This window comes from Archocentrus centrarchus, chromosome 21 (genome assembly GCF_007364275.1).
Source record: "Archocentrus centrarchus isolate MPI-CPG fArcCen1 chromosome 21, fArcCen1, whole genome shotgun sequence".
Classification (NCBI taxonomy): Eukaryota; Metazoa; Chordata; class Actinopteri; order Cichliformes; family Cichlidae; genus Archocentrus; species Archocentrus centrarchus.
Window position 1 is genome coordinate 27702796 of NC_044366.1, and position 24976 is coordinate 27727771.

The 24976-nt window shown below is 39.9% G+C and overlaps 2 protein-coding genes across 4 annotated transcripts in view; both read left to right on the forward strand.

The window, feature by feature from the left end:
• Positions 1 to 81: 81 nt before the first annotated feature.
• On the forward strand, positions 82 to 15406 carry stam2 (signal transducing adaptor molecule (SH3 domain and ITAM motif) 2). Of its 2 annotated transcripts, none has more exons than XM_030758734.1 (14): positions 82 to 242; positions 2454 to 2538; positions 2701 to 2776; positions 3161 to 3256; positions 3403 to 3549; positions 5444 to 5510; positions 5818 to 6016; positions 8585 to 8679; positions 8828 to 8910; positions 8997 to 9084; positions 9210 to 9264; positions 9370 to 9517; positions 13115 to 13281; positions 13668 to 15406. In XM_030758734.1, exons 1-14 carry the CDS (start codon positions 203 to 205, stop codon positions 13858 to 13860), a joined length of 1539 nt encoding a protein of 512 aa, XP_030614594.1. In that variant the 5' UTR covers positions 82 to 202; the 3' UTR covers positions 13861 to 15406. The 2 variants fall into 2 exon arrangements, with proteins under 2 accessions (XP_030614594.1, XP_030614593.1); XM_030758733.1 differs by having other exon boundaries at positions 13665 to 15405.
• Positions 15407 to 17633: 2227 nt separating this feature from the next.
• The window catches only part of cacnb4a (calcium channel, voltage-dependent, beta 4a subunit), a 35901-nt gene continuing 28558 nt past the window's right edge, over positions 17634 to 24976 (forward strand). For both annotated transcript variants that reach the window (XM_030758447.1, XM_030758448.1), the window contains exons 1-2: positions 17634 to 17867; positions 19184 to 19267. In XM_030758447.1, the coding sequence (XP_030614307.1) occupies positions 17805 to 17867; positions 19184 to 19267 (147 nt within the window). In that variant the 5' untranslated portion in view covers positions 17634 to 17804. The remainder of the gene's footprint in view (positions 17868 to 19183; positions 19268 to 24976) is intronic.

Below are 24976 nucleotides of genomic sequence, written 5' to 3' on the forward strand. Positions count from 1 at the left end.
TAGTTGCTCAGTAAATAACATCAAAAAAACAAAACAAACAAAAAAAAAAAAAAAAAACAGGCAATATTGGAGACAGCCAAGTTTCCGGAAGAGCAACTGGTGAGAGTTTGATGGACGAGGAAGCGATATTTGTTTAGGCTTAGCCTGAAGAACACGAGTACCTTTTTTCATTAAAAAGTTTGTCTCTTTTTAAATTGCTAACATGCCTTTATTTTCTCAAAATCCCTTTGACCAAGATGTTGGTAAGTGACTCGTTGCCTCGTCGGCCTTTGTGTGTGTGTGTCAGAGCTAGAAGCTAACGGCAGGGCCAGCCACTCCGAAGGCTAACGCTAGCTTAGCTCCGGTTGTTTATTTGTTTGCTGTGGCGCTGCGTAAGTTGTTGCAGGGCTGCCAGTTTTTTGGTAACAACAACATAAACCAGTCCCAGCCACTTTGTTAACGCGTAGCTGACAAGTTGACATGTTGTCAGCCACTTTTATTGAGTTTGACGGTCAGTTCCTTTGCTAGTATCAGCGACTGGCCGGGAACAAACTTATGATTCATAAAAACTCAAACGGCCATTACATCATCAACTGAACCCAAGTCAAGTCATATACATATATATATGGCTAGATCCACTGTGTCGCATAAAGAGCAAGAGATATCGTTTATCTCTGTTTTATTTTCGGGTAACTACCTTCAGATACTGGAAAGCAGTGAAATCCCCACTGCGGTTTGCTTGAAAACCCGCAGAATCATCAGTTGGGAGTTTTGTTCAGTTTTGTCGTTTTACTTTGGCTTGTGTAGTAACTAAATTAGGTTCACACCCAAGTGTAAACCTAATTTAGTTACGACAAAACAAGCACTTTATAAATATGTCTCCGTGGGCTTTAGTTATTTGTGATGGCTGTTTTCAGTATTTATGATTAAAAGCTTAGTGATCAGATAGTTAAATGTATGTGCGTATATATAATAAATTGCGCTAATCAAAACTGTTCAGTCATTTTTAATCAACTGATGATTAAGCAGACAAGTTTAGTTTCAATAAAGACTCTTCTGATTTTGGTCACAATCTGTTAAGTCGGTCATAATTATTGCCTGTATACAGATGCGTGTCAAATTAAAGGAAAATCCTGAATCCCAACACTGAGCTAAGATAAGGCATTTTGTCTGGATCCCCTTGTGCTTTTAGTGAAAAGAGGCCCTGAAAACAAATTTAAGTTGTTCACACTGCTGTCCTATGACCTTTCTATTCTGCTGAATAGTCTCTTCCACCATGACAAAGCCCTTATCTATAAGGTATGAGGGGTCACTGAATGGTTTAATGAGTATGAAATTGGTTATGACCTCACATTCACCAGATTTTAATCCAATTTAACACCTGTGGGAAATTTTGGACCAACATATTAAACAACTTTAAAACAACACGTGAGGGGATCACTTTTTTTTTTTTTTTTTAAATGGTGTTGTTTTCCACCAGTAGACGTCCAGAGACTTGAAAATTAATTCTAAGTCTTTCTGGTAATGCTACACCTTTCTAAGACATTTTATGTTGTGTTTTCCTTTAATTTGTTACCTGTCCTGTTTCTTTTCCTGGGCTTATCCTATGGAAATTTACATGGAAATTTCCTGGTTAAACAGTGTTATCTGACTGTGTGGAACACTATAGTTCTATTGACCATACAATGGTGCACTGTTGGACTGGAGAGTCATGAGAGTCGAGCTGGAAATGTTATAAGAGCAATGTCCTACAAACATATTGTGAAACAGTGGGGTGTCACTTTACATGTCAGAAACACCATCCAACATCAGTATTGTAAAGATGAATATACTTTGTGTTGTGATTTTCTTTGAACAGGAAATGTGATGCAATTCAGTGTGTTAATAAGGATTTTTAGCTTGTCAGCTGTTAAACAAGTCACAAGTTAAAGTACTTTGCATATTTACAGTACATGGGATTTCTAAGCATATTGTCACAACAGGCCACTGGGAAAAGGTTGCACAATAAAAAGAGCAACGTTCAGTTAGCTTACAGAACTCCTCCAAATTTGCTTTGAGTCTGACCGGTGATAGTATAACATAAATTACATGTATAATGTGGCACTTCAGAGGTTGCTGTTCATTTTTATTACACTTTGCAATCGGCATATCTTCCCATGTTGTGCTTGAGCCATGTTACCAATGGGGATATTTTCTCACTGGATCATGTAAGATAAGATAAACTTTGTCAATGTAGGCACGGGCATACGAGATTGGAAGCACTACTGAACTTGGTGCATACAAACTATCATACTATTAAAGTCAAAGAGTTATGAAAAAAGAAAACAAACAAGAAAAGCCCCCCCCCAAAAAACAAACAAACAAACAAACACAAACAAACAAACAAACAAAAAAGAAAAACAGTATGATCCAATTTATCATAATTAGTAACAATAAATAACAATGTACTGAATCTGAGCTTTACATTTTTCCAGAGAAGGCAACCAATGAAAACAACACAACAGATGACTGGGGACTCATCATGGACATCTGTGATAAGATTGGAACAACATCCAATGGGTAAGCTCGAAAGAGGTGCCTTCCTTTGAAAATTAGTGGTACATTCAGCACAGTGGTCCCGAACATTTAATTTGAAAATGTTCCATACTTAATGACATCAGGAGTTTTGGTTAGTAAATACTGTATGAACAGCATTTTTTATTCTGTTCCCCTCTGTTACAGACCAAAGGACAGCTTAAGATCCATTGTGAAGAGAATCAACCACAAAGTGCCTCATGTGGCGATGCAGGCCCTCAATGTGAGTTTGTCGCTTTACCTCAGAAATTAAAATAATTGAAAATGGTATAAAAAAAATAACTTAATGTAAGTTAGTGTAAGAAGTACAATTTACCCTCAGCTGAGCTGCACACAGTTGACTATTTCCATTTTTAAAAAAGGGTACAGGAAAGTGGGAGTTTTTCTACACTAGGATCATTTAAATCAAATGAGGAATGTGAGACGCTGTATGAGTCATTGTGAGCTAATACTGTCACATGACCTGCTCTATTCTTAGATTTCAGTGTTAAATTATTGAGATAATTTCAGTCATCAAAAGTCATTTATAATTAGAAAGGCTTCACCTGCTGTTAAAATGTGCTTTAAATAATGAGGTTTCTGAGTGGTTGTCTTTTTTTGCTTGCAGTTGCTGGGTGCTTGTGTATCAAACTGTGGCAAAATATTCCACCTGGAAATCTGCTCAAGAGAGTTTTCCAGTGAAGTGCGGAGCATTCTTAGTAAGGTATGGAAACCTTTGGTGCAGTCATAACCAGAGTAATTCTCACCTGTGTAGACCTTCAAACTCAGAGGAACTTTACCTGTAACGTTACAGATAGACTCTTAACCATCACCTGACTCCATAGCCGTCTGTTTGCATGTCTTCTGCAGGCCCACCCTAAGGTGTGTGAAAAGCTAAAGGCTCTGATGGTGGAGTGGGCAGAAGACTTTCAGAAGGACCCACAATTGAGCCTGATCGGGGCCACCATCAAGTCACTGAAAGAGGACGGTGTCAGCTTCCCATCGCCATCCTCACAGGTATGTTGACAAATTAAACAAAGCAATTTGGAAGTCATGTACTGCCTTGACTTTGTAACAACTGTGCTTGAGTGCACTGCAGAATAAATAAAGCCCCCTTTTTTGTAAAATGTTAGTTTTTACATAAGCAATTATTCTGTTTTCTTTTAACCTCTATTTTAGAACACAGTTTGCCTCCATCTGTTCTGTCCTGTAATTTTTATTGACAGCACCATCTACTTTCTCAGTAAATTGGTAGCTGACATCTTTGAAATATGTATAATTTTCAAATATCCACAGGTTTACACAATTATCTTCAGATCAGATTCCCCATTGAAACCAGGATTATGTTTTCTGCGTCCACTCGGGTCCGAGTGATATAAACTTTGTCATCAGACAGTCAGGTGTCTAGGGTCTGTTCGGATATCCACGTGCCTGCCTGTTTTTTGTGACCACACAGACTTGTCTGCTGAGAATTTATTTTGCAGTGCCACAACAAAGCATGAGCCTCAGGCAGTGGACTTCAAAGAAATATTACAGGAATGACTGCTCTGCCATCAGGTCTCCAGCTGCCTGCATCTGCAGCGGAGTATAATGAAGGCCTTATCTCTCAAAGGTGTCCAGTTTAGAAATAAAAAATAAAAAAGAACATAATAGCTACTGTAACCCTTTACTGTTTAGTCCATCTCCTCTTAAGACTATTAAAAATAGAATTTTAATATGATTTCAAGATGATACTAGCCATCTTTTATTTTGACTTGAGCATAATCAGCGATCTCGGATTTTATTGGCTTTCTTCTCCTAATAAGTTTGCCCACAGGCTACATTAGTGAAATATTTCTAATATTTCTACTTTCTGGATACTTTTTGTCTAGCCTGAGGTTGTTATTGTGATTATGATTGACTGCAGACCAGTGTTGTCAGTGTGAAGGTTTGGGTTTGGTGGAGCTTGTCTGTCGGAGTGTATATGGCAGAAGCTTCCAGCGGAATTTCCTCTACACATATTTCTCATATTTCTTTGGATGTGTGTATCCTAGTGTCTGTCTTGGTAGTGGTCAGCACTGCCTTCTAGTTTCTGTTCTATTGCTTAAATTGTGTGTTGTGTGTTTTGTTATGCAACAACGCTCTGGACTAAAGTTTTATGGAGTGAAATTTGATATTTTGGTTCAAGGAGAGAGGTACAGCTATCCGCTGCATATATCTAATATACGCATAAGGTTGCCACTGACAGTATAGCTATTGAAGCCTACAGTACCAGACATAAATGTACAACACATTTTTTTCCACATGTCCACTTATTCAAACGGACAACTCGGAACGTGAAATAAAAATGAATGACAGTGATGTGAATCCCTTAAATTTTATTTGCTTTCTCATGTTGGCTTTGGTGCCACTGGCTGTGTGCCTTTTGGCTCTGGTGATGGTGTGCTGCATGCCATGTTGTGGGAAAGGCTGCCATATGTGTCTCAGTGGACAGCAGGTGGCACATGTGGCAGCAGGTATGACATTTAATGTCTCAGCTGAGGAGCAAACAGCAGCAGGCAGTGTGACTCAAGCTGGGGCAGCATTTACCCATTTACTTATTTTCCGTTTAGATTTGGCCGCACACTCTCAAGCTGTGTTAAACCGTTTTTCATTTTTCCCGTCCTTATTGTTTAGCTTGCTGGACACAAATAATTAATGATACAGCTCTTTGGGAATGTTTCTGTCTAAAGGCTAGAGACACATTTCTGAACAATATGTGGTACCCAGGATGAACTCCAGGGGGCACAATAGTCTCTTTTAAAAAGCAGTTTTTTCATTCGTAGTCTTTGTGCTCCATTCTTACTCAGTGTACTTACTCCCTCCCAGTGTGTGTCTGTGTGTGTATATAAATTAACACAGATGTGACCTTATCTTTCTATACTGACCACAGGGTTCCAGCACAAAGGCCAGCTCATCTACTGCGAGCAAACCATCAGATGATGATGACCTTGCCAAAGGTAAAGTTAGATGCCATCATTCAGCTCTACACATAGTTTATCAACATTAGTGTGTTCCATTGATTTTTCTACAACGTATGTAACTTTCATTGAAAGTATTCCAATAAAAATGTATATGAAAAGGTTTCAATTGACTGTCAGCGAGATTTTATTGTCAACAAATTGATTTGAGCAGCTGCCTGAGAGCCATTTGCATTCTGAAAATTAAATAACAAAGATAATTGCGCCATCTGTGCCAGTCCCATATGTGATTGACTTTGACTAGTGCCCTTTTCTCATTCCCACTTCTGTTCTGTATTTTTTCCAGCTATTGAGCTATCCTTACAGGAGCAGAAGCCGCAGGTGGAGACACGCCCCCTGACCATGACCTCTGACCCTCCAAACTATACCAACGGTGGCGGGGGGCAGGACGCCCGGAAGGTGCGTGCGCTGTACGACTTTGAAGCAGCTGAAGACAACGAGCTGACCTTCAAAGCCGGAGAACTTATTCTAGTGTTGGATGACAGGTAATATTTCCTAACACGTCCTGTCAGATCTGCATTATCTTCCACAGACAATAGATAGCAATGTTCCACTGACAGTGAATGAAGATCTAGGTGTGCAGAAAGAGTTAACTGCAGGTGAGATTAACATGAAAAGCTGTTTGCGTAGCTAAAACTGCAAATGTGATGTGGAAAATGTTCATTAAACACACTTAGCTGTTAGCTTTAATGAACAGGACAGTCCCATGATCCTATACTTTACCACTCGAAGAGCCAGAATATGCACAGCCTGTAAGATCAGACAGTCATGTTGCTATGTGAGCGTGGCTGTTGAATATAAATACTGTCTGCTTTGTTTGACATGCATTCAGAGTTATAGTGTGAGATACAGTTACGATTTTCCTGAGGATAATAAAAATAACATTTAAAAAACAAACCTGTACCTCTGACATGGAGCCTGTGTTGTTTTTGGACACACCTCCTATGGAGCTGGTGTAGCTCACTGAAATATTGTATGTTGCATTTCAGCTAATAACCACTAACCAGTGCAGATAGCTTTATCAAAGCTGGAGTGTGGCTAAACAGTATTTATTTACTGTGTAATGTAAAAAGAAAATAACAATTTATGTTGTTATAACAGGGTGGTAATCCCTCTACTCCAGCGGTCTCAAACTCCCGGTCTGTGGGCCACATCTGGCCCCGCCCCTACTTCTGGCGCGCGATTTGATGTCAAAAATATAAGACAATTTGGCCCTTTAAGTTACTTTTTGGACATTTCACTAACCCCTCTTAATTGGAGGGGAAAGCGAATGGCTTTATTCGACAGTATCAGCAGTGGAGAGAGACAGGAAAGCAGGGGAAGAAATGGGGAAGACACGCGACAAATGGCATCAGGTTGGGACTCAAACCTGCGCTGACTGCACTGCCATGCAGCATATATGGTCACCTGCTCACGCCCTGAGCGCCCCTGGCGCCCCAAGTTGTCTTATATTTTTTGACTTCAAATCGCGGGCCAGAAGTAGGGGGGCGGGGCATGGAGCATGGAGTTTGAGACTCCATGCTCGTTAATTGTTTGTAAATAGTAATGTAACAAATTTTGTTCGAAGCTATATTTTTTCAGACAAGTACATGCAAAACATCTGTTCAGTGATAGTAATGTTACATAGTTTGTAACATACCTGCAGCAGAGGCATCCAGAAGTGGGAATATTTTTAATATGTGAGATATTGTTTTTAGGACTTACATACCGTATTTTTCGGACTATACGTCGCTCTGGAGTATAGGTCGCACCAGCCAAAAAATGCATAATAAAGAAGAAAAAACATATATAGGTCGCACTGGACTATAAGTCGCACTTTTGGGGGGGGGGGGGGGGGGGGGGGGTTTGATAGAATCCGAGACCCAGAGCACAAATTCCATCTTGAACGGCAATTTAAAATAATAATGGATTAAAGAACAGGACGAACACGGTTACACCTACGTTATGCTAACGTAGCACATTCAGCTACATGACGCACAACGAACACGTGTTCGGTATTGTAACGTTGTAAACACACTTCCAAAGTCGGCGATATTCACAACAAAGGTCGTCTTTATTAGCAGAAAAACGGCTGCTGTAGGCCACAGCCACGCCAACCACAACTACAACAGCGGAACAGCAACACACACACAGGCAAGCTCTCGGTCTTTTTCTCTCTCTCCATGCTGCCTTCACGAACCTCCCGAACAGTCCGAAATCCCACAACATCAACACGCTCTCTAACTAAGAGAATCGCTACAGTATGTTAACGTAACATTAAGTTATTCAGATAACCATAGCATAAAGAACATACTAACAAGTTAACCAAACCATCAATCCATTGAATTCTTCATCCTCGGTGTCACTTCTAAACAACTCCGTACACTCCGTAGACGAAGCGCCGCTTCCTCTTCTGTGTCGCGTTAGTCAGACTCGTCGTCAGCTGCAGTTCCAATTATTCCAGCCTTTCTGAATCCCAACAGGATGGTTTGTCACTGAAGCCCATGTTTTCTTGATCCATCCAATGACTTCCAGGAAAGTTGGGTGGCGCATTCTCCCAGTTGCCGTTAAGCTGTGCTCTCCATCCATCATCCACTGCGCCCACAGGTTACGCAAGACTGCCTTAAAGCTGCAGTTCACGGAGATGTCAAGTGGCTGGAGTATTTTGGTTCATGTGTTATAAATGTCACATATACGTCGCTCCGGAGTATAGGTCGCACCCCCAGCCAAACTATGAAAAAAAGTGCGACTTATACTCCGGAAAATACGGTAATCTGTATAAAAATGCATCAACTCTGATTTCCCCCTTTTTTTTTTTTTTTTTCTTTTTTTTTTTTTTTTAATGTTATGTTACTGCTGTTGGAAAATGGGATTTACAGTTTATGCTGCACATAATGCCACTTTTATTAAACAATAGTAAAATATTCTCTTCTGCAAATAAAACTAAGTACACATCAAAAAACTTTATTATATCAAGAGCACTGAACACTCACCATAACCCATTTAGCTCCTGAGAGAAAGTATGGCTTTCTCTCAGGAGCTCTCTGACTTTGGTTTCATGCTTCTGTTTACAGTGATCCAAACTGGTGGAAAGGAGAGAACCACAGAGGAGTTGGGCTTTTCCCCTCCAACTTTGTCACAACCAATCTGAATGCAGAGCCAGAGACAGGTTGGCCTTTTATTCTCTCTAAATGTTGTAGCTCCTTAAGCACGCACTCTTCAGGCCTATAGAAATCGGTCCTGCTAAGCTTATTGATTTTAATTCAAAGGAAATTATTTCTAGAGCTGCTAATTAAATTGAACCTCTTCCTTCATAGTTACTTATGTTGAGAATATAGCGACTCCAGAAGAGACAAGCCTGGAAACCAAAATAGAGCCTGAACCCGTCTTCATTGACGAGGTAGCGTATTTCCTCAGCACATATTCATTTACAAACACATCTCTCGATTATTTTACTACCACAGATCTGCTCTTTTCTTTCTGCAGGCGAAGATGGACAGAACGCTGGCGCTGCTGCAGAATACAGATCCTGCAGATTCCACTCCGGACTCCCTAGAGCTGATCCAGCTGGAGGGTATAAACTTTAATGCCGCTGTAAATCTAGTCAAGCTGTCGGCGACAACTGCAGTCAGCCTGAGCCTCACTTTTGATTTCTAACTCCATTTCTCTTTTTCTCTCCATCTGTCGATATGTAAACAGGTGCATGTGCACAGATGAACCCACTGATTGATGAGAAGCTCCAGGAGATTGACAGGTAAGGTGTTACTGATATTACCCTTTTCTATTATTAATCAGATTGATCATATTCATGATATGCAGAGTAAATGAAGAGGATTGTTCATTTGTCTCCGTGTTGCAGGAATCACTCGGAGTTGTCAGAATTGAACGTCAAAGTTTTGGAGGCACTGGAGCTTTACAACAAGCTTATGAACGAGGCTCCGTACTACTCAGCCTACCCCAAGATGCAGTCACAATATGCACCAGCTGGCTCTGCTGTGGGCATGCAGGTCAGAACAGTGCAATAATAATGTCTCATATGGCGCCGAATATTAAGAGATACTTCTAAACTGGAATTCATGTTTGCTTCGATTATTTTAGATCCAATAATTCACGTTTTTTTCTTTGTGTCCCCCTCCTTTTCTCTGCTCGTTAATGTGAGGAAACGGCAGAACGGAGAGCTGCGTCATAGATATTTTAAGGATGGAATTAGTTGGTTCTTTACTTGTAATATTTTCGTTGTTACAATCCTTATTCACAAGTGCTTTGCCTGTAAACTAGTCGGTCATGTCCTGATAGCTTGATTCAGTCAGCATTATTTTTTCTTCCCTGGAGAGAGTCACAGGCTGCCTGAGTTTTCTCAGCAGATGCTGTTTTCTTGGTAATGATTAATTTCACCAGCTTTCCTGGGAGATTTAGAAAACTGGCCACTTTGCATTGCAGGCCTGCACCAGAGCACTCTTGTTTATTTTTAACTATCAGGTTCTTATTTTACTGTACCTACAGTAACAAGGATTTTGTTAAACATGAGGCCTCAAAGTTACACAAACTTTGAAACTAATAATAAATTTAACTGTTTTATATGTTGTAACAATACTACCTAACTGGCTGAAAAAGTCAGGATGTTTTATATTTCATCTTCTAACCATCTCAGTAGCCACACATTTGCTATTTTTGATAACACGTAGATTAACTTTTTGAGGCCGTTTAAAAGAAATTTTAGTGGTCTGAAGAAGAACTGGGCCTTTACAGTATTTTATAATATATGTAATATTTTTTTAATGAGTTTGACATTTTGAGAAGTCTACCTGTTCTTGTCAAGATGAAGAAAAAAACATTTTTATCAGCATCATGTCAATAAAGACTGAAAACAGCTGGACTGGATCTGTCCAGAAATAGCATAAATATGCCTGTTAGCACTTCTGAGAAACAGTGATTCATTATACCTTTATTTTTAGTTTGACCAAAACTTTACACAGTAAGGAGTAAAAACCTCATGCTGTGCACATTTACAGGAGAACTTGCTTGAATTTATCATTCTGGAGTCGTTCTGGGTTTAAAAAATAGCCATTTGACATATTCCCAAAACTTTGAACTACATTTTAAAATCCTTTTTTAAATTTGTAATTGTTTGACATTTTTTATATTATTGGTTGTTTGATATTTGTTTTTGAATATGTTGGTTGGTATCCTCTAGAGGCTGGCTGTTTGTGCAACATAAATGACTTTCACTGTTTGGGGCAGCTGCTGCTGACGTGCCACTGACTGAGGGTGTTTTAGTGTCTTAGATGATGACGTTAGTAGTTTCTGAATGTTAGCGGTCTCTAACTTGGGCATAAGGTATGGGGAAAGTGAAATTAGATGGATTATGTGTCTCAAAGTAAGTTGTACCAAAGATGAAGCTGTTTTCATAATAGTGATTTGCATAATTACCCTTGTTGAACAGTTCATTTGTAATTTGTTTGCAGTAATTTTAAGTAGCTCACCACAATCGTGCTGCTATAGTTTCAGCTGGAGCAAAAACACCATCATGGGATTTTTTTTCTTGATTAATGGTCTGAAAGATCTAAATGGCTCAAAGCTGTCTAGGCTTAAATTTTGTTAGTAGGCGACTACATCACACTGAACCCAAACCAGTCATTTCAACTGCCATGTTTAAGCAAAATGCAACCAGAGCAACAGAAAGATATTAAAAGGCAGCTTTGTACCCATCACGCTTGCATTGCTAACTGTACACTAAATATATTGAGAAAACAGTTGTTTGATTAAAAAGAATGCTACCCTGATTAACCTTATATTACTTATACTAAATAGGCAAAGGGAGGATTGTTAGGTACTGTGACAGTCAAGAGGCCAGTGCAAATGAGCGACACAAGATAACACAAGTATATATAATTTATATGTAAATGAATGCATGACTAGCACCCTTTCTAATTTAACTTCACCATATCTGATGGCCTGGAACTGTTATATAATTCCCAAAGTATTAAATACTAATAAATGCTACAAACAGCAATATTGTGGAATTCCAGCAGCTGCATCATAGGTGTAGTTACAGGTCAGTAGAAACACCCCAAGCAAACAGAGCAGGCCAGTGGCAGCAGTCACAGACAGCAACAGATACACTATATTGCCAAAAGTATTCACTCGTCTGCCTTAAAACACACATGAACTTGAGCGACACCCCATTCTTAATCTATAGCTGAATATGATGTCGGTCCACCCTTTCCAGCTATAACAGCTTCAACTGGGAAGGCTTTCCACAAAGTTTGAGTATGTTTATGAGAATTTTCGACCATTTTTCGTGAAGTTCATTTGTGAGCTCAGACACTGATGTTGGCCTCACCAGTCAAGTTCTTCCACACCAAACTCACTCATCCATGTCTCTATGGACCTTGGTTTGTACACTGGTGTGCAGACATGTTGGAATGGAAAGGAATCATCCCCAAACTGTTCCCACAAAGTTGGGAGCGTGAAATTGTCCAAAATGTCTTGGTATGCTGAAGCATTAAGAGTTCCATTCACTGGAACTAAGGGGCCGAGCCCAACTCCTGAAAAACACCCCCACACCATAATCCCCCCCTCCACCAAACTTTACACTTGGCACAATGCAGTCAGACAAGAACCGTTCTCCTGGCAACCATCAAACCCAGGCTCATCCATCAGATTGCCAGACAGAGAAGCGTGATTCATCACTCTGGAGAACACGTCTCCACTGCTCTAGGGTCCAGTTTTGGCTTGTTTTACACCGCTGCATCCAACACTTTGGATTCTGCTTGATGATGTAAGGCTTGGATGCAGCTGCTCGGCCATGAAAACCCTAATCTGAAGGCCACATGAAGGTTGGAGGTCTGTAGTGATTGACTCTGCAGAAAGTTGGTGACCTCTGCGCACTATATGCCTCAGCATCTGCTAATCCCACTCAGTGATTTTATGTGATGATGATGATACTTTTATTGATCCCGAAATGGGGAAATTACAGTTAACAGAACACCCATCCAAGAAGACAAACAGAACAAACATGGGGAGATAGGTGAACTGTGGCCATGCTGCCCCCCTTCTGGAGGCGCTGCCATTAAAAAGACAGAAACAATAGTGAAAACATATAAGGATGGCCTACCATTTCATGGCTGAGTTGTTGTCGTTCCTAATTGCTTCCACTTTGTCATAATACCACTAATAGTTGACTGTGTAATATTTAGTAACAAAGAAATTTTACAACTGGACTTGTTGCACAGGTAACATCCTGTCACAGTACCACACTGGAATTCACTGAGCTCCTGAGAGCGACCCATTCTTTCACAAATGTTTGTAGAAACAGTCTGCATGCCTAGCTGCTTGAAATGCCTGGGTTCCAATCACTTCCTGTTGCCACGGAACTGATGGCCATAGGAAGTGAATGCAATCATTTGGATTGGTGATTTTGGCAATATGGTGTATTTGAGCCAGTCACTGCTGGGAGTGGTCAGCCATTTTTTCAGGCTTGGTTCTATATTTATTTGAAAACCAGTTCACTGGTGAACATAGTTAGGTCCTTTCAATCCATTCACTGTTTGGCTCTTAGTCATATTATAATCATTTATTAAATCTTTTCCTGGTCTCCTCAGGGCTACCTTGGACCAGCAGCACCCCCTTATCTGCCTCCATCCATGCCTCAGATCCTCTCTGCACAGTCCTACAATCTGCCCAGCGACCAGGCTGGACCTCTACACTCCCTACCCCCAAATGTCTCAGCCCCACCCAACAACCAAACTGCTCAGCCACCCTACATGAGGTAAGATAACCTCTCCACTACTGTAACAAGAACCTTGAAGGCTGTCTGAATACTATCTCAGATGACCTGCAAAGACAGATTTTTTTAGTCACTTGACACGACCGCTTTCAGAAACACAAGTGATTCATGAATATTGAGCAGGTAGTATGCTGATAATGTTATTTATAAAGATTGGCATTAAGAAAGAAATTCACATTGTAATTTCACAAGGTTTTAGTAAAATGTTCTGTTATAGCAAATGTCTCCAAATGACCCAAAAAAACTGTAAATTGTACAAAGATTTTTTCACTAGAAGATGAATTCAGATGGTTGACTGATGGTTTTAATCATACTAACTTTATTTAGTGTTGAAACTAAATGTTACTTGTGGATTTACTTCACAGCAGTGGTGTGAACGCTCAGTACATGAACCAAGCTACAGGAGCTCCTTACCCACCCCAGGCGGGAATGACCATGGATATGTCAACCTATCACAACTCCAGCATGCCTCCTGTTTCCTACCCTGTAGCGGCTCCCCCTCACCAGGCTCCTCAGCAGCAGCAGCAGCAGGCAGCATATTATCAGCAGCCTCTTCTGTAAAACTGATAGATCGCAGACCTGAGACGAATACACACTTCAGATATTTCAGTTGCTAGTTGTGTGCCCATCTGGCTTACCTAGCATGTGGGTGTTTGTGTCAGGTTATTCCTTTAGGTTAATTCCTTTGGCTTTAATTTTTGTGCCTGTCAAGCTGAACTGGACACACCCCAGGAAAGCTGAAATAACTGACGTGGTTACGTAACTCAGGTCTGCTGTGCATCCAAGTCAGGACTCAGCTGCTGTATGTGAGGCTTAACGTGGCACCACATGTTTTTTTTCATGGGTGACTAAAATCAACGCTGGTTTTCACAAACATCATTAGTCAACACAAAAGCAGAGTTGGTTTTGCCCAGCAGTAAAGGACCATGCAACACCGTGCTATTTCTGAATTGACCTTAAGAGAATTCACACATCATCTTCTTACTGGTTAAAGAGGATTACACCACACCTAGATAAGTTTAAAAAAAATGATACTTTCTTCTTTTTTGTGATTTATTCACACATCCTTGTCTACAGAAAAAAGCATTTTGGCAGGCCTTACAGCCTGATACGTGGTTGGTGTGATAACGTGCTCAAGTTGGAATCAAATGGGCTAAAATACTTCTAAAGCTCTGCGAGTTTAATGCAAGCAGATCACCAGCCTCGTGTAAAAGTGTGGCTATCAAAATTACTTTTCTGAGACAGATCACAGCAAAATCCAACAACAGACGAGACAGCCTGCAAGCCCGTAGAGTAAATGTGAATAAAAACAACAGGCATATATTAAATGTAGGCAAGGAAACTGGAGCTGTTCCAATGTTTTGCTCTACCTAGATTTTAATTAATATCTTGTTTTTATGCCTGCATGTGACTTCTAATGAAGGTATGAACCATTTATCCTGATCGTCTTTGTCCTCTTGTGCTGTTTGCACTAAGTGATTGCAACACTCAGCTGAATTAGTTGATCCATCTGCAAAGCCAGAATTTATGAGACCGGCTGCAGGTGCTCTCTTCAGGACAAAATGTGCAGTTACTTAAAAGGTAGGATCTCTCATATCTCGCTCCTCCTCACCAGCATCCATCACTGTAGCTGATCAGTGTCTTGAACAGAATTTCTGAAGTACAAACTCTATTTTTCAAATGTCAAATACCTTGTTAACATTGTAGATAGTTCAGAAAACTTTCCCATAGATTCATTGCCTTGTGCGTTCTGTGGTTGCATTTGATCTATTTAATTGTGTGGATGTGTGTGCACGTTTTTCTTCATGTTTGTCTGTGTTTGAGTACTTACCAAAAAGAGGTTCATCAATGTAAAGTGACACTGTTTGGATTGTCAAAGTTTGGGTGAATGGATAATAGATGTCTTTATGTGTTTGGTAATCTGAAATGCTGCATCTCTTCATGGTTATTACATCATTTTCTGTCTCTTCATGTGTGGGGTCTCTTCCATCTAGTGGAACCTGTTGGGATTCCATGTTTTATGCAAGTGCACAATACATTGTTTAATGTTTATATACTTCAGTTTCAAAATTGGCATCAACATTGCCTGTACTTTGAGATATATATATATATATATATATATATATATATATATATATATATATATATATATATATATATATATATATATATATATATATATATATATATATATATATATATATATATATATATGAGTCATTATAGAAAAAGGTAATTATTTTTACTTTGCTTCTGGATTTACTTTGATTTTCTTGGGAAAATGTAGATGGAACAAAAATGTTTAAAAAAAGATGAGAAAATCTTCAGTTGTTAAAATGAAGGTTTTTTTTTTGTTTGTTTTCTTCATCGCTTAACTTAAGAGCTTTCAAACGATCTTTAGTCCTGTTGCAGTAACTCCATACTTCAAATTTTAGCCAGAACTCCATTTCTGTTGAAGGCAGTGTATATTAGATGTAAAACTTCTGGATTTGTCAGTGACTTTGGCGTTGCACCTTAGCTTTGTAAACATTTATTTTACCACTGAATGCCTTTTTCTTCAATAGAAATCAAACACAACTTTAACAAGCAACTTCTGTCTCTGAATCCTCTGGATATGTATAATTGTGTATATTTAAAATATTCCGGGAAAAGTTCTGTCATCCAGGATTTTAAACCTGCTTTTGTAACTGAGCAAACTTATAAATATTCTTTGAAATAAAAAAAATGTGTATTGCGGTTTTTTTTGTTGTTTTGTTTTGTTTTTTTGGCGCCACTTCCTCTGAAGCTGTTTAATTACATTTGTAAAATTAAGAGAAGCGTGGTTAAAATAGAAACTGTCCACCTACAGTAATTAGCCTCTGCAATTCCCTGCACACTTCACCATCTGCACAAGATGTGCAATCCAGTAATATCCCCTACCCAGAAGACATGATTTATTAATTGCACTTGGCCTTTTTATAGCGTCTACTCTTTACCTTTCTAATAGATAACACCTGGGATGATTTAAATGCCAGATCTCTTATGGTGGCAAAGTGCATGTACAACTGTTCTTCAGTTGCAAAGTCAGATTCTTGCCTGCTCTTCCGGGATATGTGGGAGTGTGAATAAATGTTTTTGAGATTGTCTGAAAACAGCGCAGCTGGTAGCTCGGTCTGCTGAGGAAGGCTGAGAAGATTTTATCATCTGTTGTTTGTCCTGGTGAGATATTTTTGAGTTGAAAACTGGCCTGTGTTAAAGTGAAGAATACGGCACGAAATTGGTGAAAAGCGATTACGCAGGGCTGCAAATGTGTTTATTGGAAATTTCTGTTTAGCTTGCGATCTACCTGTGTACAGTTACTGCTCAAAATGATTGTAATAAAGGCACTTGAATATTCATGACTGAGTCATACTAACGGTCTACCATGATAAACAGCAAGTGATGATAAACTGTAACTTCCAATAATGCTTATAAATGGATAGCCAGCATTTTGATGCATGCGTGCCTTCCGTGCTTAAATCGAAAAGAAAGCTTTAATTGAAGGGGTGTAACTGAAGTATTGCATTGCGTTTCCTCCCTTGAGATGCTCAGCTAGGCCTTTACTGCAGCCGCTTTCTGTTGCTGCTTGTTTGTGGGTCTCTGCATTCAGTTTTGTAACTGAAAAGCATGCTCTATTGGATTGAGATCAGGTGACTGACTTTACCATTAAAAATAACACATTTATTTGCCTTGAAAAACTCTTGGGTTGCTTTTGCAGTTTGCTTTGGGTCGTTATCTATTTGCACTGTGAAGAGCTGTCTGATCAGTTTTGCAGCAGTTGGTTGAATCTGAGCAGAGAGTATAGCCCACTGTAGTGATGTACAGAGGCAAATAAATAAATAAAACGGCCATTATACCTCCCAAGAGCCTGGCTAATATGTCTGCTGAGATTAAATCATTAAAATAAGTACTACAAAATGAATAATTAGAAACAAACAATGAATAATCAATAGAAGCAAATAAAAAAAAATTGCACACATTTCATGCTGTTATGAATTTGCTTTTATTATATATATATATATATATATATATATATATATATATATATATATATATATATATATATATATATATATATATATATATATATAAATATTTTTAATATATTCTCCAATTAGGTTAGTTTACATTAGTGTGACATTTGGCTGCTGCTTTACAGAATATTTGCCTTTACCTGCGCGTCTTAAGCAGTGCGTATGAAATTCTCAAGTTCTTCTTCGTCCTTGAACGCAGCACTCCTGTAACCCTATGTGCTGCGTGTGGGAGGAGGCGGAGGAGGGTTACATCTGATGCACGGGCACTGTCCACTCCGTAAAGATCTGCAGCAGGACACGTCCGAGCGGTCGGTGCGAGTCTTTTCTCTTCTGCTGGCGTGAACCGGACTAAAGCTGGAGCCGGCGGTTCACTGTCAGCCGCCAGAGCAGCGGCAGTTCCAGTGGAGCGGCACGGAGCGGCAACCTCCGCCTTGGACCGACGAACTAGCTGAGATGTCCCGGCACATCTACACCCGTCACGGGATAGGAGAGGGGCTGCAAAAGCCCGTGTTTCAGGTAGGAAAAAAATAATGTGAAACACTAAGCCTTCTCTGGCAGGTGTTTTACTGATGCGTGAAGAATTATACGAAATAACTATCACAGATAATATTGGTGCACGGGGGGAAAGAGTGAATCCCCACTTTCTGCACGCTACACTGAAATGATAATTTAAAAAACACGCAACTCATTATGCTGGTCTTTGTCTAAGTAAGGATGCATTTTTCATTATTCCTATCAAGTCCTCGAGGTGTCATTAGTCAAACTGAGACTGCACAGGTTCTGCAGTGTGGTGAGAATTTGATTTATTCCAAAAGAAATTAAATTAGGTGCTCAATTATTAAACATTTTCTGACTGAACTCAGCTAATGATGTATGAGGTGGTTGAAGAAACTTTTCCAAGGAAGGGAGGGACTTTGTTTTAACACTGTTTAAAAAAAAAAAAATTGTGTATATACTTAAAGTATCTGAAGCTGAAAGAGCTATTGGATTACCAGAAAACAATCAGTCACTGTATTACCTCCTCAGGAGGGTTCAGGCTCAGGTTTGATCTGTTGTAAATCACATTTCTTTGTGTTTTGGACTGCTGACTTCACTAAATTTAAAGATCCTCTCCCTGGACGGCCTTTGTCACACTTTTTGAACATTTTACAATGAGTGAATTAATCAGGCAAATACCTTATAGATTAACTGCAAAAGAAGATAACTGATCCTGACGTATGTAAATGCAGAACTGAGCAAAGTGACCTAGTTAGAGAAAAAAAACCCTCAGATGCCCCACACGATGCACATTATACACCGTGATGGTGCTTTTTCTTTGTGTTATGATTTTGTGAAGTTATATTTTGACCTTTCCTGGAATTTAAATTTGATTTGGGATCACAGAAAGTGTCACAAGGGAATAACAGAGTGTCAGAAGAGCAGAGCGCTGCAACCATTTATTATAGTTTACCTTGTCTCCTGCTCAGGTGAAGTATACCCTCACTGCACTTAAACAAATTGGTTGAGTGAAAATAGGTCAGAAAAAAGTGAATCCATACATCACAGCAATGCCCAGCAATGTTAGTATGACAGTCTGAGAAAGCATTTAAAGACCGGCTTCTTATAATCAGGTCATCACAGCGGACAAGAGACAGCTGGTTGGCATCAAAGCCGTGTGAACACCAGGGACTGAGATGCTGGTTTTAATGGGGTTGCTGAAAGGAAGGTGCCCTTACCTTTGTTTTGTAGGAGAGTGAGGAATAAATGAAGGGAGGATGCAACAAAAATACAGTCGCAAATATGCAAAACGAAAGAGCGGATTTCATTTGTGGGTCTGTTTTTTTCCTCGTTAGGCTAACAGAGGGACTTACTCCAGACGCAGTCGACTGAAGAGGTCCGACGGCAGCACCACCTCCACGAGCTTCATCCTCAGACAGGTAGGACATGCCGAATTTGAACTTTTACAGGTGAAACATAAAACTGCATTTCTGCTCTGCAATGAGCTCATTTAGACTTAAGATCAGCAATTTTCATTTGTTAGTGGGATTCTACTTAATACAGCTGAGGCTGACGAAGATCCGGTTAATACTAATGAAAGCTTCACCACGAAGAGCTGAGCCCGATAAGTATTTTAAAGAGGCCGTCATATGTCACATATGCCAAACTTCTTTAATTTAGGTAGCAACATAGTTGTAAGAGTGGTTGCAATCAAATGCATTCAGAAACACTAAGCCAAACTGAGCAACCTCGGACTGTACGGGCAAAAGAGGAGATTTTTTTGAAACACATTAAGCACCCTTTTATCCAACACCAGCAGGGTGGAGTGAGATATTCACAACTGTACATTAGAGAGTTGAAACACAGCCTTAGGTCAATGGATCGGTGAGCGCTGATGTTTGTGAACCTCTTCGGAAGCTTCTCAGCTGTAGTTACCAAATTTGGTGTGTCAGAGAAATCAAGGACAAAAATGCTGCATCCGTTTATCGCTCATCCATATATTACTGCATCCATGGTGGCCTTTTCATTTCCTTCCGTTTTCCCCCTACCAGCTCCTGTGGCAAGGGGTTAAGGAGCTATGAGCTAGACACAGTGGCGTGGTGGTTAGCACTGCTGCCTCACAGCTAGAAGGTCTGGGTTTGAATCCACCTTGGCCTGGGCCTCTCTGTGTGGAGTTTGCATGTTCTCCCTGTGTTTATGTGGGTATACTCTGGTTTCCTCCCACAGTCCAAAGACATGCAGTTACTGGGGTTAGGATAATTGGCGATTCTAAATTGCCCATAGATGTGAGTGTGAATGGTTGTCTGTCTCTCTGTGTTAGCTCTGTGACAGGCTGGCAACCTGCACAGGCTGTGCCCTGTGTTTTTTGGCAGTAGGAAGCACTATGAAATCGAGTCTAAATGCAGTTTAAATACCTCTGGTAGTTATTTTCTATAAAGGTTTGTGAAGAGATGTACACTTAAAACTAATGGATGATACAAACCCCAACGCTGACAGCTGAGTGGTGAACACACTGGGGATTTGTTGTTTGAAGACACACCTGGTGGAAGTCTTTTTTTGAGAGCACTTCTTCTGGACCACTGCTGATTTCTGACCTCAATCCATCATCACATGACTTTTGGTTTGACTCATATGGGGCTGATTCCAATATGAAGTGGAAAGTGAACAAAAACACTGTGGCAGCAGATGATACGTTGGCAGTCTGGGAGCTGTTCTGCTGTTGTCTGAGGACTAGATGGCCTTGATTTGTTCTCATCTGGGAATTTAGCTTACTGGCTGCTTATGAGAGACCTACCAGCCACGCATGATTCATGGAAGCAGTGTCAGGCAGCGCTGTTTATATGCGGACGTTCCGCCTCTTTTGTATATGGCACTGTAAAAACGAATTTGAATTAGTTTCCTGTATGAAGTCCCTTCTTTAATTCATTAAATGCTTAAGGTGGTTCCTGCTGACAAGTTGCCAAGGGAGGCGAGGCTGCAGAGGCCATGCAAAGATGCAAGAACATTGATACCTTTGTACCAACCCCCCCCCCCTTTCCTCTTTCTTTTTCAATGCCCTCTTCACGCATTCTTACCTGACCTCAAACACTCTGGGTCATGTGCTGCCTGCGCTAACACCACATGGCTCTACTTGGAGATACAGTAAATCAGATCATATCAATTTGGAGACGTTTTTCATGTGGAAAGCATGAAATTTTTAAAATTGAAGAAGAACTTTATTTGTCACATACGAGCAGTGAAATTCAGTCTCTGCATTTGAACCATCACACATGGAGTATGTGGTACACACAGCACAGCGTGGAGCAGGAGGCAGCTAGAGAGCGCCTGGGGAGGTGAGAGCCGTGCTCAGGGGCCCACAGTGATGCCAGTCCAAGGATTCAAACCACCATCCTCTCATTGATGAACCCTCTTCTCATCCTCTAGGCCACCCGTATGTCCCCCCGAATAGTAAGATATGTGATTTATAGTGGTGTGTTTCCCATTAGTCACTGAAATTATCAATTTGTTCATAATTCCCTTTTAACAGAATCTTATCATTGTACAGTATATAACTACTGAGCATCACACCAGAAGACTATCACACATAGCAGTGTCCTATAAGCTCTGCATTTTATTTACCAGCACACCAGTATGTTCAAAGTGTTAACATCATCCATTAATTATTGAATGCCCACTGCTTGACACTGGAGTAATAATATGGCTCACAGGAAGGAGAGGTGGTGGAAAAAACACAATGTTACAGACAGAAAGTACCTAAAAGAAAGAAACAGCAGACAAAAAGCAGGAGAGACAAAAAGGAAGTAAAGCAGAAGGACAGTGGAATAGAATGAAAGCCCTTGCCCACTCCTTCTACTTATTACACACTCAGAGATTTCTGTAACGCCCCCGCTGTGATTTGTGTCATCACCGATGTGATCGTCATCAGGTAAGAAAGAGGCGGAGTGGGCCCGCTCTCTTTGATTCCCACTTGTATCCATAGTAACAGCCTTCAACAACAACAGGGGTCAAGCCAACAAGGTTGATTAGCAGGAAGCTACACCTCCTCTCTCTTTTCACAAGAAGGTACCAATTTTTTACAGCAACTACTGAACTGAATGGGGAAAAAAGTGAGATGAATGCAATCTTTACAGAAACTAAGGTCGATATAGATATTTCTTTTTTTTTTTTAGTTAACTTTTCTCCTATAGAGCATTTGTAGATATTACAGAATCACAGTCACCATCGTAAATCTTCACTGGACTCAAGAGTTTCAAAACTTAGCCGCATCTGTTGCGAATAATGAGCTTCAGCCAGTTTAAATGTTAGCAAAAGAGAATTCCTGTTGCCAAAGAGCTCAGGACACTAGGAGTGTTAAAGTATTTTACTGACAAAAACCTGAAAAATTAATGCGCGTTGTACTGTGTGGGTATGGTTTGATAAGATTTGTCTGACTGTGTTGGTGACATAAGCAAACAGCAATCCAACTGTCATCCGAATGCAATATAAATGTTGCTCTTCACTTACTTCAAGCCAATGAGAAGAGCGCAGATTAAAATAAAAAAATACAAAATGTTTCTTCTGTGTAATAAACAAAACTGTTTACTTTGGCAGAAATTAGTGTATTTAAGGAGGAGAGCACCAGGATCAGGGTTAGGGGAGGTAGGGTTAGGCTCATTCAGAGTCTACTGAATAGCCTCTTACAAACCTGATTCTTCTCTGACAGAGAAAATGAAGTGAAAAGGAGAGAAAAAGACTTTAATTCATTGTTTGCTCCAATGTGTAATTGTGTCACAGTACAGGGACATTATGTTCCAGGAGATATGAGAGATGTGTCTGAGTCATTGTGTGTGATGCTGAGCGGATCTGCTGCAGAGATGGTAAAAAGCCGATTCCCCCAGATGGTGCAAAGAACATCTACATTTAGTTCTCACAGGGACAGATGTTTCCGTCTGTTTTTGGCGAGTGGATACCTGATCACTTCCTGGGCCAGTCTTTAAGCTCCATCAATGGATGATTTATAAGACAGGCACGGAGGTGGAAAAACCCTTCCTACACAACAGCCCAACTCACAGATCAAGACAGATACAAAAGACTAAATATTCAGCTTTTTTTTAAATTTATTTATTTTTTAGGTCTCTTGGTATTTGCATCTTTTCGTGGCATCTCACTCATTTAAATTTTTTTTAGAAATTTTGTGTCTCCTTATGCAGATTTATCATCTGTTTATATTCAGTTTCCATCTTTGCACACATTTTGCATTTAGTAAAATTTCTTTTGTCTGTGTTCAAAATTGTTTTGTATCTTTTGGTATTCATCTTGCACCTTTCTTTGTCCTTCATGCATCTTATTATGTTTTTCCTGATACTCTGTGTTTTTTTTTCTGTCTTTTTCTGGACATTTTAAGACTTGCAGTTGGTTTGTGTCTTTGAGGCTCTTTCTATGCATGTGTTGAAATAAGAAATGTTAACTATCACTTTAAATCAAGGTTCTGGACTAGAGGCTCCCTGACCCCTGTGGGCAGCTTGGTCTGTATATAGTTAGCCTATTTGATACTTCTGAACTATGGTTGGCAGTATATCAGGATGTGAAGACCACCTTCATATTCTGAACAAATAAAAAAAAAAAAAAAAAAAGGATCATCTCTTATCTGCCATTCATGTGTTTTTAAAATCCTCCAGGTGCGAATACACCTGAACTGTACTGCCTATAACAAAGCTGCTTCTCTACACCTATGTGTTATGATGAATAAAGATAAGCAATATTTGGTAGGAACAGGAATAATTTGATCTGCAGACTGGGCCAAGTGTCTGCAGATCTGAGAAGTATTTTCTTTACCATCTCTCCAGATGGCTGACTGGCCGGCACGCATGTTGTTAGGTTAGCTCTCACCTGCAGTTTATTCAGTTGATATTGACATCCAAACAGTTGGGAGGAAGGGGGTTCAGATGTAGCAAGCCTTTTCTTCTGAGATGCCCCAAGGACACAACAAGAGCACAGTAATCAATTTTGGTGGACCGGTAAATACATGTCAGATGAGGCTCACCAGAAGAATGACCTCTGAGTCGCGGCTGAATTTGATTGGTGGACCGAAGATTTCCTCACCGGCTCCGTTTTTAATCACCAGAATTAAATTCTTAATTAAATTCTCATTCACATCCTGGATGAACAAGTTTTCAGTCTCTGACTTCCATGAATAAATCTTGAAATCATGAATGGATGCAAGGCTCACAGAGTTAATTGACTGTCGTTCTGAGATTGCTAAACCTATAATGCCAACCCGGAAATTGAATTTGCATTGCTGATTCACGACACATCAAACAGAGGCAACTCTTTAACCTCATTTTTCAGCTTGCAGCTTGTGATGTGATAAGGAAGGGACTTTCACACTGCTAATCCCCCATATGTGGGTCACACGGCTAAACTCAACAGCCTTTAATTTGTGAATTACTTGATGGGCCAAGCCACCGCTGCTATAGCTCACTGCTGGTATCACACAGTAGTCTGCCAGCACCTCCTGAGTAGATGACGGAGACAACATAATGAATTACAAATGAAAGGCGCATCGTTATCAGTTGGAATTGATTGCATGCTTAATTTAGAAAATGGCAAAGAAGTGGGAGTGCCCTCGTAGCTTAGAATCTACTGCTCCAACTGTGACCTGCAGTGCAGTTCTTGTCTGCCTGTTGTTGTATTTGTTGCATTTTGTTTCTCATTTCTTTCTTTCAGTGATGTAACCTTTTGTCTCTGGATTGGGGACTGTCTATTAAAGACAAAATGTGCAGAAAATGTTGAAAAATTTCTCAAAAAGTAAAAAAAAAAAAAAGAAAAAAGAATCCTTCACATGGTCATACTGCTTCTTCACTAACAGCGAGTACAAAGTAGAGCCCAAGCAATATAGGATTTTAAAGACTGATACCAATATATGGTGAAATATTGGTTGACATTTTTTTTCTTTCAGACACACAGAAATCAATTTTATTGACCTCTTTCACTCGCTCACCTAATGGATTGTGATAAAGGATCATCTGGATACCCTAAAAGATCCAGAAAACCTAACAGAGCTCTAATGAGCTGACAGTTCAAGATATGACTAAAAACATGAGCCCTTCATGTTCCTTCACCCTCCTTGGTCTGATATTACTTTAGTTTCTTGTCATATTTGCAGCCAT

Bases quoted from the DNA above. Each gene is read 5' to 3' on its own strand.
- stam2 (XM_030758733.1), top strand. From the start codon at position 203: ATGCCTTTATTTTCTCAAAATCCCTTTGACCAAGATGTTG. The intron at 2,777-3,160 runs GTGAGTTTGTCG...TTTTGCTTGCAG, and splicing joins TGGCGATGCAGGCCCTCAAT to TTGCTGGGTGCTTGTGTATC. The intron at 9,085-9,209 runs GTATAAACTTTA...ATATGTAAACAG, and splicing joins AGAGCTGATCCAGCTGGAGG to GTGCATGTGCACAGATGAAC.